The sequence below is a fragment of the Passer domesticus genome, chromosome 7, assembly GCF_036417665.1.
Source record: "Passer domesticus isolate bPasDom1 chromosome 7, bPasDom1.hap1, whole genome shotgun sequence".
NCBI classification, from domain to species: domain Eukaryota; kingdom Metazoa; phylum Chordata; class Aves; order Passeriformes; family Passeridae; genus Passer; species Passer domesticus.
In genome coordinates, this window is record NC_087480.1 from 53,422,140 (window position 1) to 53,435,486 (window position 13,347).

General features: G+C 40.1%; 1 protein-coding gene across 2 annotated transcripts in view; it reads right to left on the bottom strand.

Annotated features, from left to right (window-relative positions):
• The window catches only part of GPBP1L1 (GC-rich promoter binding protein 1 like 1), a 31,430-nt gene that overhangs the window by 10,483 nt on the left and 7,600 nt on the right, over positions 1-13,347 (bottom strand). The window contains exons 1-7 of one of the 2 annotated variants that reach the window (XM_064428728.1): positions 12,439-12,574; positions 5,523-6,407; positions 4,728-4,842; positions 4,309-4,438; positions 3,662-3,945; positions 1,503-1,575; positions 167-360 (exon numbers count right to left, since the gene is read on the bottom strand). In XM_064428728.1, coding sequence (XP_064284798.1) covers positions 167-360; positions 1,503-1,575; positions 3,662-3,945; positions 4,309-4,438; positions 4,728-4,787 — 741 coding nt within the window. In that variant the 5' untranslated portion in view covers positions 4,788-4,842; positions 5,523-6,407; positions 12,439-12,574. Of the gene's footprint in view, positions 1-166; positions 361-1,502; positions 1,576-3,661; positions 3,946-4,308; positions 4,439-4,727; positions 4,843-5,522; positions 6,408-12,438; positions 12,575-13,347 lie in introns of those variants that run through there. The other variant, XM_064428727.1, reaches the window with a different exon arrangement.

Sequence of the window (13,347 nt, forward strand, 5' to 3'; positions counted from 1 at the left end):
GACAAACCCAAAAGGCATTGTAACAGAGAACAACAACTTCAGTAGCAAATAGACCTCTACTGTAAAAGCTACTGCCCAGAAACTACTGGATTCCAACTCCTGCTACTTGCTGGGGGGTTGACTCCTTTGATCTACAGTTCACTAATTTGGTTGGAACTCCCTGTACCTTGGAAGGAGGAGCTGCAGGTTTAGGAACCAGATTTTTGTAGACACTTGGGACAATGGTGGTGGCTTTGTTGCCGTTTGCCAGGTGAGAAACAGGTGATGTAAATGCAGCTGAGAAGGCGGCGGAAGGATCCTCTTTTGAAACCTTTTTGATGACCAGCATCTTGGTAGGTTGCTTGGCACTAGGGGGGTTTTCTGTAAAAACAGAACAAGAGATTCTGAAATACGAATATTCAGTTTCAGAAAAGCTTCAGTACACTGGTCCAGTTCCTCCCTCTCCATCTTAGACACTGCACATCTGATTCTGATCAGATCAGATCAGCTGCTCTTCTGTTTCAGCTCTGAGAGAAGACACTGGATGTGGATATCTAAACACAGTATTTTTTAATTTAAACACAACAGCTCCCTGGATGCTGAAAGGAAAAGCCTACAGTGACATCAGTTAACAGCCTCCCACCATTCTACAGAAATCAGAACAAGTATGAGCATTTTTTTGAGCAACCATGCATCAGCTTTATTAGTTCACTAACAAAGCAAAAATATTTACCTAACCTATACCTCAAAAGACACACTGCCTTTACAAACAAGCACAGTTAATGTTTCTTAGGCCAAACAAACACACTTTCAGGAGCATAACAATTAAGAAAATACTAATAGTATAAACAGCTAAAACCCCCATAAATGTTGTCATTAGGTTTTGAGCAAAACAGCTACCTGACAAACATGCAAAAAGAATACAACCCAACAGTATTGCAAGAAGTGGTTTTGAGTTTCTTTTGCATTTGTACTATTTACAGTATCTAACCCAACTAATCCAACTAGTTATTAACAAATCGGTGTTTAACTGCCAGAACAGGTACCTTGTTTCACTTTTTTTTTTAAAGGCATAGATTCACAGAGTACATCAGGATCAAAAGCTGTTCTGAGTTTAAAAAAATCAACTGAACTCAAAGTACAGAACTATGACAGCTTTGCTGTATTTCCACTATGAAGATCCCAAGTCAGGAACTAATGTCTAGTTCACTCCAATCTGCTCTGCCCTTCAAGTGATGTCTGTGTGAAACTGTAACTGCAGCACGACAGGAAGCAAACACAGAATAGTGACATTACTGCCACTGGCTGTTTTTTTTGTGACAAGACAAGCACAGTTTCAAATAGACAAAAAGGCCAAGAGATTAGGGAAGACTGTGGGAGGAAAACAGCAAAGGACAGAAAGCAGCAAACTGTCTGCTTCACTTAAATTTTTAAAATATTTTTGAGTGAAAAACCCAGCATTTAAACACTGGTTACAACTTTCTGCTCCATCATCAGCACTGTGTACAGTGACCTTTACCTACCCCATACTCCAGAAGGTGTCCCTAAAGGTTTGTTCTGGTTGTTCTGTCTTCCAGCTTCTGGATTCAAAGATGGCTGTAAAAAGACAGTGTAAATGAATATAATGTTATATCACATATAACAAAAATATAATCAGTATTAACATTTTGTTTCCAGGAACCCAGAGCATGGGTAGATTTCTCCTAACAGCAGCTGAAGTGGAAGGGAGTGCTTTGCCACAAGACATCTGAAAATCAAGTTTGCCTTCTCCCTGGTTTCTGCTGTATTTCCAATGGAACTACCAGAGGGTCCAGGATAACTCCTCTAGTCTTCTACTATAATTAAGTAGATTCTACCAACCACTACATGTATAAAAAAATTAGGTATTTGACCAGCAGCTCAAAAAATAAAATCCACATAATTAGTAAATGAAGAATCCACATCATTAGTAAATGAAGACTCTATCCTTATTTCATAAATATTTTAATACAATAGTTATGCGTGAGCCAATTAAAAAACACCCCAAAGCAATACTACATTCATAATGTAAAGGAATATATTTACTAAAAAAGAAAAAGCCACATTTAAATTTGTATCAAACCTCAGAGTCCACTTTTTAGGACAAGAGTGCATGCAGACTCAGTGCTCTCTGCACACTTACATGAGATTCAGTTTCAGAATTCAACTTGGTGAACAACTACAGACATGTCCAAGCTCAAAGCAGAGTGAAGAAAATCTAAGCACTCAATGACAAGTGTTCTTGATTAACTATTCCTCTTCCCCTGTCCCAAATAACCTCAGTTCAAAATACAGCACTCTTTTTCCTCCTTTTAATGAATTCCTCATATGTCAGTTACTATGGTGACAGCATAACTCTCTAATAGTGAGCATCTGAAATAGTAGGCATTTCTGTTCTATAAGAGTAAGGAAAAAATGTCACACCATAGCATAAATTCCTGCCTCAGTCTCTAGAAAATCCTCTGTTTAAGTGCTTCAATTTTTAGCTACAGGTCAGTTTTATAGTGGGGTGCTCACTCTTACAAGCAGCCTGCTTTGCAGACCTCTCAGGAGAAGTGCTGTCAGCCACGCAGGCCTAACAGCTACACACTGAACCACAGCATGCATCAGCTTCTCCACCATGGCAGAGACAGTACAGGAGTTACTAAACAAAGCTTGCTGCTAGCCAGCGTGTGGTATTATCATCTTAAAAATGAGGGAAGTAATTAGAGAACAAACAGCCATGTAGTTGGGGAAGGCACTCATCAAGGCACTGAAGAGGAGAATGAAGTATGTGGAAGAAAGATTTAGACTAAGATAGACAACAAGAGATTGCACAGTTGCAATCATTGCAATATTTCTAGATTTCAACAGACTTCTGACAGTCAAAAAAACAGGCTTATAGAAAGCCTGAATTGCAATATTCTTGAGAAATCAGCTAGTAGAAATCCACACACAAGTTTTATTCCCACTCTCCAGCTGTTAACCACTCTGTGATGCAGGCTCTTGCTCCAAGCAGCAGCAGCAGAACAAGAGCATGCAATCACTTCCCAGGCCCTTCAGTGAAAAAACCCCAGCAGCCTAAATCAAACTACCTCCTGTGGCAATTTAAGTGTAGGCTCTAGATTTTGGCCGGAAGCAGCTGTGGGTATTCAAGTATTTCACTCTGACTTGTAAATTCCTGAGCAGAAGCCATCAAACTGCCACAACAATTTTAGCTGTGAACAGCCTTCCAGAGACAAATGCTGAATAAGACAGCAAAAACCTCATGATGATGATGATACATACAAGTGTACACAGTATCACCAGAACGTCTCATTACAGGAGGCAGCAAAGGCTTTAGCACTGAAGATGAAGACAGAGGAACTGCATTAGGGGAAGGGACACAGTTACCAGAACCTTACAGAGGATATTCTCATTACACTGGTCAAGACAGCAAGAAATAGATGCAGAAAGAAAAACATATGACCCAAACCCCATAATCCAACAGGTCTTCAAGTCCTGAGGGCTCTGGGTACCAACCAGCATCCTATCAGCACGGGAATAATTTTCTTAAATTTGTTGTGTCTCAAACATGGAATGGAATGCAATTCTAGATCCTCACCACCTATCAATGCTAATGCAAACAAGATCTGAAAAGCCATTTCTTATACCTTCCACTTCTATTGAGAAGCTACACACTTACAAAATCTTCCTCCTCAAACTGCAAATGCTCTTTATCTTCCTTCTTCTCTTCCCTGGATTCGACAGGCAGCTTTTCTTGAAAGGCGGAACTTTTCCGAGAATGGAAGTTGCCATTCCAGTGGCGATGAACTCCAGTTCCTCCTCCTCCACGCTGGCTCACACCATCGTGGCCCCGTGAGGGACCATGCCAGCCAGGCTGACTGCCAGAAAGCCCAACATGAGCTCCTTTAGAAACACCAGAATCTACAGAATCATGGCGGAGAAGGGACGGCTGATGCCAGCAGTCTAAACAAAAGGAGATAAGGATGCAAATTAAAAAATCAACACAGTATGCAGAATACTGGAAATATCAGGTTGTTTTTCTCGTTGTTCAGCCAGTGCTCACTAAGGGATTGCTGAGCTGAACTTATTAAGTACTGTGTGATTATATCAGAAAACAAATCAAGTTACACAATGCACATACAGCTACTATGAAAACCTCTTAAGGCCTGAGCACATAGCAGAGGAGAAGTGAATAGCACAACTTCCTCACAGGATGCTTTGAAAAGGTACAGTTTGGGAAAATGTTTCTATTCTGCTGAATTCCTCATTCTGTAGAATATTTCAAGATGTTTGCTCTCAGGCTGCATTCTGACCCTCCTTACTCACCTCCCGCAGTTCGGAGGGGCCCATTATTGAAAAATCCATCGGAAGAGTTGTGTCTCCTGCGGCTCACGCCAAAGCGGCCCTCTCCCCGTGGAAGATGCTCTCCATGTTTCTCAAAGGTGGCTGCAGGGGACTGCAGAAAGTAAAAAGTCATGTAATGAAGCACGCATTTGGATTCTCCAGGAGCCTGTCAGCCCAGCAGTGCCATTTGGCTAACTGGAAAAACCACCAAGCCCCACATTCCTGTACGAGTTTTCAATACAGCATCCATAACTGCATTGATTAGCTAGCAACATCAACGAGCCCAGATCTGATCAGAACAGCTCACAAATCCACCTGTCTCACACAGAATCACAGAAACCAACACACTGATCTTAGCCATGGCCAGAGCTGTGCAAGGAGCTGATCTGTATTACTGTTACCTTGGTTGACTGTGGTGTTGAGAAGTTAAGCCAGGCAGGAACAAAGTCATGCTGCGCCATTTAGGTCCAGTGTCTCCCTTCAATAAAATGAGGCATCAAACCTCATGGCCAGGCTCTGTAAATGAGAAGAATATTCACTGTCATCTTATTCAAACTGAAATAATAATACCATTTATCTCTCAAGGCTTGGCCCATATAAATAGAATGGGTAAAGTGCTGAAGTTTTTTTTATTATACTTGAGCATTTTTCCTCTCCTGCTGACTCTGTTCCTCTAACTGAAACAGGTAAGAACTTCAACAGTCCAGTTCCTTCCTGTTTACAATTAACACACCCATGAGGTTCATGACAGAATGGGTGTGGAGGGGGAAGAAACAGAACCAATGGCATAGAAAAGCCATACAAAGCAGATGTAAAAATCAAGACATGACAGAATTTGGGGTACAATCGTTCACTGCTATTGTCTCATAGTCTGCAAAGGGGTGATCACTGCATGTTTTATTCCATGCTGCAAATCAAATATGACCAACTGGTGATGTTAAGAGACATTCAAAGCAGATCAGAGACCTGAAAGACAACCATATGCCAGCTCCTGCCCACCATGTTCTTTCCAACATATTATAGCAATTTTTACTGCTAAAAATGATGAACATTTCACTATTGCTCCGTATAACTGAATTCCACTTTTTTTTTGTGGAAGGTTCTCCAATTTACCATCTTGCTTTAATTTTCAACTGTAATTTATCTAGAAAGAAGTCACACTATAAGCAAAGTAGTAAATACATATGATCACTTACCCTGAGTTTGGCCTCGGCAGTCCAATGTCCTCAGTTTGTGTGCTTCAGTGACCTCTGGGTTCCTTCCTTCTCCAGAGCTGTGGAAGGCCAGCCTTGAGGCAATAGTGCGTCTCGAAGCAGAGCACGAGGGGCCGCACTTCGTGCCAACTGCGCCCTTCACCCCCTCAGCTGCTCATTTTACCCTCTCTTTGCACTCTCACTACAAAAAAAAGATACCTAAGAAGGTAATTTATATTTAAAAAAGCCACGCCCACGTTCACCTCATTAAATTTCCTCTGGTCGTGGTAGTACAGAAATCAGCCTTTACATTACAAAAAGGTTTGTCAAGTCTGCATGACAACATTCAGAGCAACATCATGGTTAATACTGAACAGATACACTCAAAGCTGCTGGACAGTTCATGATCCACAGCAGATCAACCTAAACACTCTGGAAAGAAGATGTTACCTAAAAACTTTTGCCCTAAATGCTGAGATCTAAACAAGATGCATCTGCCCAAGTGCTCTTAAAATATAAATTTCATTTTTATCACATACATCTGCTAAAAAAAGGTAAAATATTTAAAAAAAATGAATGCTAGGATATACTCTAGTCTTCACGTAACTTGGCTAATGCTCCACAGAGCGAAGCACTACTTGATATAAAGCTCAGAAGCAGGCACAAATGTTCTCCCTGTTTTTCACCATTTACATGCTGAAACATAGGTCACATGAACAAAAAAAAGCCAGGTCCAAAAATAATCTCTTCTACTCTATTTTTTGTAGACTGGGTGCTGCTTTTAAAGGGACACAATTAATCCACAAGAGCTTCTTGTTCTACAGTGAAGAGTTCACTTCTGGGTCATAGTCCTCTTCCATCAAAGAGGTGAGACAGGAACTGTCGTCACTGTAAAAAACCAAACACAACTCCATCAATACAAGTGGCATAAACACGACAAAGTATGACTAAAGAGAAGAACAGAAAGGGAAATTGAGCAACTACAGTGCGAGTGCCAAAAGCTATTTGATCTCCAATCAAAACAAAACCTGAAATAATCTAATTAAAAATGAGTCCCTGAAAAGGGCATTTTTACTTTTAAATGATCACTTCCCAGATTTAGTCCACAAAAGAGCAACAAAACCAATCAGAATAAAGGGAAGACTGGAGAAACTGCATGCAACTGATGAAAGCAATTCCACACTTCATAGCAATTTTAAAAACTGCTGCTCAAATGATGAGACTTGGGGCTGCAGGTAGCCCTGGCCATTCCAAAAGCCTCACCTCTACATGTCCACATCATTCCTAACCTGCTCCAGCACAGCCAGAGTCCTCTCTCAAGAGGATGATGACAGTAATACAAATGGTATTCCACTAACTTCTCCATGGAAAATACCACCATCAACACCAAAACCTGAGTTACTCTGCTGTGACCTCTTTTTTCTTGAACCATCCCACCTAACCAGAAGCAAATAGATAGTTTAGTGATCCTGAAACAACTGACAAGTTTTATTACTGTTTTGATGCCACCAGCTGTTTCAGAGAGTGCCTTTAGGTGCGCCTTATTATGCTTTTATATTTGATTTATCCAAGTTTGTTTTCTTTGTTTGGATAGGGTCCCATTCTTTGATCAGTTTTGTTTTTCACTGTGTATGTTATGCCACTCTTTAATTTTAAAAAATGTTTTAAAGGTGATTTTGATCAAGGCTCAAAATAAACACACCCTGGGGAACAGTAAAATAATAACCACCTTATATCCTCTGGGTCACCCCTTTAACAAACCCCTTAATTTTTATGTTTTTTTTTTTCCCCCCTTTCTGGAACTAGATGTTACTGTTGTATAGAGGAGTTTGGAAAGATGGAAACACTTCTGCACCTAAGCTCTGAGCCACTGTGACATTTCTGCAGACAAAGTAAGAACAAGCAGCCTCACAATGCATGTAAACCACAAGCCAACATGAGGAAAAACCAGAGTGCTCATGGCCACACACAGAATTGACCTGGGAACTCTCTGAGCACCCCACCCTGTGCTACGATCTATTGAGCGTCACTCACTGCAAACAACTCAAGTTCGAATCTGTAGAAATGTGGCTTTATATTAAAGTGTGCATAATGGACATAGCAGAACATCTGCAGAACAGACTTTCCAACCTGCTGAACTCTGTACAGGTACAGAACTCCTTCAGATGTGACCTTCTAAGTCTACTACCAAACGTTTGAGCAGTAAGTAGAAGATAAAACAGGGACAAAGTCAATGCAGTTGACTATATTTAAACAAGATTCATTACCTTCTGAATAAATATGCTTTTCAGAACAAACCGTATAGCAATTAAGCTACGTCAAGCTATTGATAGAAGTTAAAAAATTTAAGAAGTTGATTCAATGAACCTTGAGAATGGTTCACAGGAATGTGAAAAATGGACCTAAAGAAAGCCCACAGAGAACTGTTCTCTGGATTTAAGGTATCTAAATAAATGAACACCACAGATCTGCAGTTTTGAAGTAAGAACAAGGTCTGAGCACAAAATAAAAATAAATATACCACAGAAGTACAATACCCAGGTTCCATTTACCAAAAAGGTTCCCAGTACCCCTGGAAAAGGCAAGGGAAAAGCATATCAACAGTTTGTGCTGCTGTGAGTCTTCCCTTTAAATTTCACCACAATCAAAGCGAAGGTGAAACATTTTCTAAAACTACAACCACCAATTTAGAGATGATCTTGCAGAGGTTTGGGTCTCCTAAGCTGACATTCTGATATCACTGTTAGTATGAGTGACCAGGGCAGCTCCTTAAGCAGTGCCTAACAGGCAAGCAGACATCCTAGGACATCACCTAGACCCGACTCCAAAATTCAGCAGGGACAAACACAACTCTTCAGTCATTGCCTTCCTGGCATGTTCCAGCACAAAGAGAACAACAGATGCCACACTGAAATGCAATATTTTCTGCTAAAGCAAAAACTTTGTTAGTGAAATGCTGTAAATTACAGTAGCACTGAAACCCTTCGGTCTCCAGGATTAGCCCACGTGCCCCCTTCTCACACACACTCTGAATCCTGTCCAACAGCAGCAACATCTTCAACCTACCTGAGACCACTTCCACAACCTCATAACCTACCACTCTACTGACCACAGCATCACAAAATCCTAACAGGAAAGACAAAGTCTCTCTGTTACCCTCTCTGACAGCAACCAATAAATTAATGAGAAAAAAAGTACAAGACAAGAACAAATAGCATCAGGACGTCCAGGATACTTTCTCAGACTTTTAAGCCAGAGTTTGTATTACAATTTAACACCAGTCAGAGTTTTATGCAAATCCATTCAGTTGCTTTGTTTTCAGACACATTCATACATTTTTGCCTCCCAAATGAGAGTGGGCACAGTTTATTTGTGCTTTATATAGAAGGCAACTTGGAGCTAATAAAAAATGCCAGCCTCAATTCAACTGGGTATTTTCTTGTGCTAGCACAGTGTCCAACCACATTCTATTCAGTTTTTCATGATACTCAGGATTTTACCCAAGATAAACAGACTCATCAAGTCATGCCTCTTCCAAACCAAGAGTATCCATGGATGCCTTCTGAATACCTCTAATCCTCCACATTAGCCTTTACCCTATTCTTTAGTTATGTCGTCACCAAAACAACATCAAATGTTGAAGATTTGGGAGCATGGCCCATTTATACAGTGGCAAAACTGTGCATTCCTAATATCTAATGTACTTGTGTTTTTCCCTATTACTACACAGAACTGAAATGACCTTTGACAACTACTCAGTTCTTCTATTATTGCGTTTACAGTTCAATCGAACTGATCTCTGCTTCCCTATGGAACACATAAGGACAAAGATCATCAGTAGACACTCCCAATTCCAGAAAAAAGCAATCAAAAGTGCTTGTCAATGCAAATCTAATTGATTCTCACTTTCCTTTTAAATGAAGTAAAATGTGAATTATTTCTGGTAATACGAATCAGAAAAAGAGAAAATAATAGTAATATCACTAAATGAAATGTTCTCTAAAGACATACCTCCTTTCAGAACAATGAAATCTGCATTAATGAGCTTTGGTGTAGAAAAAAAAGTTACCTGTCAACTATCCCAAAATATTATTTCACCCATCAAAATGGCAAAGTCTTTGGTAACTAATCTAAGTAGAAAAAGAACTAAACTCTTTATTAGCACCTGGGCTCCACTTATTTTTAGAGGTTCATTAGAACTGTTAACAATTTATATTTTCACTTTTTACATGTAACATTAAAAATGTCTTAACTGCTAATTCACAGCAACCTATTTTCTTAAGTTTTTATTGTTCCAGAAGTGTTTTTCCCTTGTTAAGTGCCTAAGTTTCACAACTAAATGTCATTGTGTCATTTTACATGCAAGTAAAAGTGGTATTTATCACTGAGTCAAACAAAATTGTCAGGTGTTCTTTTATATACCAGATTTTATAGTGTATTTGTCTAAACAAATATTAAAAACTGGCATGAAAACAGAAGGAACATACAAGTACATGGGATTTAAAGAGACACAGAGCACAGTAAGAAACGTGCAGTCAGAGACAAACCCCCATTTTCACCCCCATTCTCCAATATCCTTTCCATGAAGTTCTTGCTGTACCTCAGTTGAATGGACTTGCCTGGTTGTTTTCAGCCTTCTGCTCCCTTTCATTTCTGCTCCTAACACGGACTTAATCAGACTTAATCCCTAAACCAGAGTTTCTAAAGCTTTGAATCTCCAGCTGAGCTGTTCAGGTACACCTGGCAGTGGGAACCCCAGAGGTGCTCAATATAGAAAGACCTACATTGACCAGAACACGAGCCTAGAGAGATGAGCTACATAAAATCAGAGCCACTGAGCTATGAAATTTGTCACTGGAAATAGATCAAGATACTTCAGAAATCCTAGAAACAGAACAGATGAGCCGTAGCAGTGGTGCATTTTTCCTATTACTTCCTCTTCCATCTCCTGCCTTGGCCTAAAGGCTGTGAAAACACAAGGGGAAGCAGTCCCCTGAGCTCCAGGCTGCTGCTGTGCTGCTCCAGCCCCTCTCTGGGAATACCTGGAACTAGGGCTTCCAACCTTCGTCCACATTACAGTGCACATTTCTGAAATGGACACGTTTTACTGGGTGCTTTTTCTGCCTCACGGTACCCTGCCAACATCCCCAGCTCCCTTCAGTGCTGCTGTCTACCAAAAATGCAATTAACTGCAGCCTCTAATTCAGTTTCCTTTCCTGCAACAGTAAATCAAAGATGTAGAGCCTTCAGCAGAAAACCAGCATAAAAGTAAACTTTTACCCTTCATTACACATTTATCAATCCAGTTAACAGCAGCTGTAAAAGGTCATAAGGACAACACCTGCCACAATTTCAGTTCACTGGATTTCTATCTATTACTCTAAATAAAACATGTTTACTTTAAAGAAGTAAAGATTTGTTTTTCTAACCAGCCAAGTCAATGGGGATTTCAGTAATATTCCTAAAGATCAGATGTCAGCTGGGTTGCAAAAGCATTCAGAAGCATTAGTGAACAATTTAATGGATGCAGAAGGCAGAACAGAATTTACTTCTCTCATCAGTTTTCTTTCTGTGAAGCTCTTTTAAAGTGATTTAATCAAGCAGATATGCCCAAATATTCAAAACAGACCACTTTCCACTCAGCTATTTTTTCAGAGTAGTGTCACTGAATAGGTGTATGTTACTTTATGGTAGGGAATTACTACAATGTATTCACTAAAATAGCTCTTGGTAATAACCTCCAATTCACCCAATACATTTACAGAAACAGGGAGCCACATCCTGGGGTCCAACTCTGGAAGAGTCATAAGTATGCTACTGATTTTCTTAAGGCTATCAAAAAGCCTCACATGGAATTTCACTACCCTGAAAAAAACCCCAAACAGAACACAGCTTGGTCTTACATGAACATTTAATTAAGATAATCATATTTGGGCACACAGACTTAAAGAGCATCTAGTTACAGCGCCCCTGCCACAGGCAGAGACACCTTCCACTTGACCAGGTTGCTGACTTCCAGGCATCCACAACTTCTCTGATCTGTGCCAGCAAATTCCATTTATAACGTAATTACAAACTCTGCTTCAACTTTGCATGCATTATTAGGCCTCACTGTAAAAGACAAGTGCAGCATAACCCATTCAGTTGTTGTAACAACTGGCGAGCCACAACTTCGCAAGTTGAGATCATTCATTTCCAGTTTACCTACATAAAGTAGCTACCAAAAAACCTTACTTTCCTTTTGCTTTCACTTCCTGAATACAATTGTCTAGACACACCTTCACCGTGCCTGCACAAGTGAAACCCAGCTCCCTCTGGGGAGGACAAACACAGATGTTCTGGAATGGCACCTACAACTGGTACAGCTCACACACCTGAGCTACAGGAACCAGAACTATATCCCAGATATGGCAGCACCACTCGTTTTTTCTCACTACATCCCAGAGTCAGCCCTCCAAAATGACTGCACAAATATAAAGGACAGCCCTATTAATTAAAAATACTGCAAAAAACCCCATTGTTTAAACGGTATCTGGTTGCTGAAAAAAATCTGGCCTCTAAAAACACGGAGTATCACTCATAACAGGTCTTCTAGAATTAGAGAAATACGAGCCCATTTTAGAACACTAAATGATGGATTAAAATGTTAATCATGTACTAAACTAAAATCTTCCCAGATACAGATATTAAATGTTTTAGTGAAAAGCAGCTATTACTGAGAGATTAACACCTTATTTTTCAAGTTTAAAGCAAATAAACCTATCTTGCAGAGTCATCAAAACTGTTTTGCATTCTAGACAGAACACTGCTATATAAATCTGTATTCCAAGATGAAAACATGCCAGAAGCTTGGCCATACAAAAGTTCTTCCAGAGTAACAGGCTAGGGGTGGGAGAAAATCATACCAGTGGTTACATACCTGACCATTTATACAAACCAGATGACAAACTTAAATGGACTGAAAATGGGTTAAGAAAGGTCCATACATCTGTGTCCTAATCCCCTTTTCTCTACTGACAGTCCTTCAGCTGGTATCTCACACAGCTCTGCTTCACAAACAACCTGTCCCTTCACATACTTACTTTCCACTTCTCCAAGGTCATGCTGACCCAGTCTTACCTCCTTCAAAACTTCTGGACAAACACATACTCCCACAAAACCACATACTGAACAAAGCCTCAGCACTCTGGTCTTGTGAATGCATACTGAGATTTCAAGTGCAGGGAGTAAGGAGATGATTTTTTTTTCCTTTCTGACAGCAATTAAAGATACAAGGGCATACAAGAGTAACAGCCAAGTAACAGAAAAGCAACTTCTAGGACTGTAGAAAAGATTCTTCAAACAACAAAACACCACTGACAGAAATATCACCTTTAGAAATGCTATAGATTGAATACCTGACCTTCAAGCTTCTGTTGATCCAAGTTTCTGCAAGCAAGGTTACCATACAAAGCCAGCAAACTTGTCTTTGGAAGCAGGTTGTACTTAACTCAAAAGCCCAAAGCACATTTTGGAAAAGGCAGCATCTGGGGAACCTGTACAGAAGCCTGTGTAAGACGATAAGTCTCTGGCCCTCAGCCAGCAAGTGTGATACATCAAAAATGAACCCTTCCAAGGGGTTTTCATGAGTTCATTCCTCAAAGCAGCAAGAATACCAAGATAAAGCCATTTAAAACATGTAAAATCTAAAAGGCTCAACTTCTCATAAGCACAAAAGAGGAGAGCACAGACTTTCTAGATATTATGCCTACCACCAGTTACTCCTGGGTGTTTCATGCTGTGCAGCCACTGGCAATGCTGTCATCCCCTTATGCCACTGTCCTGTGCC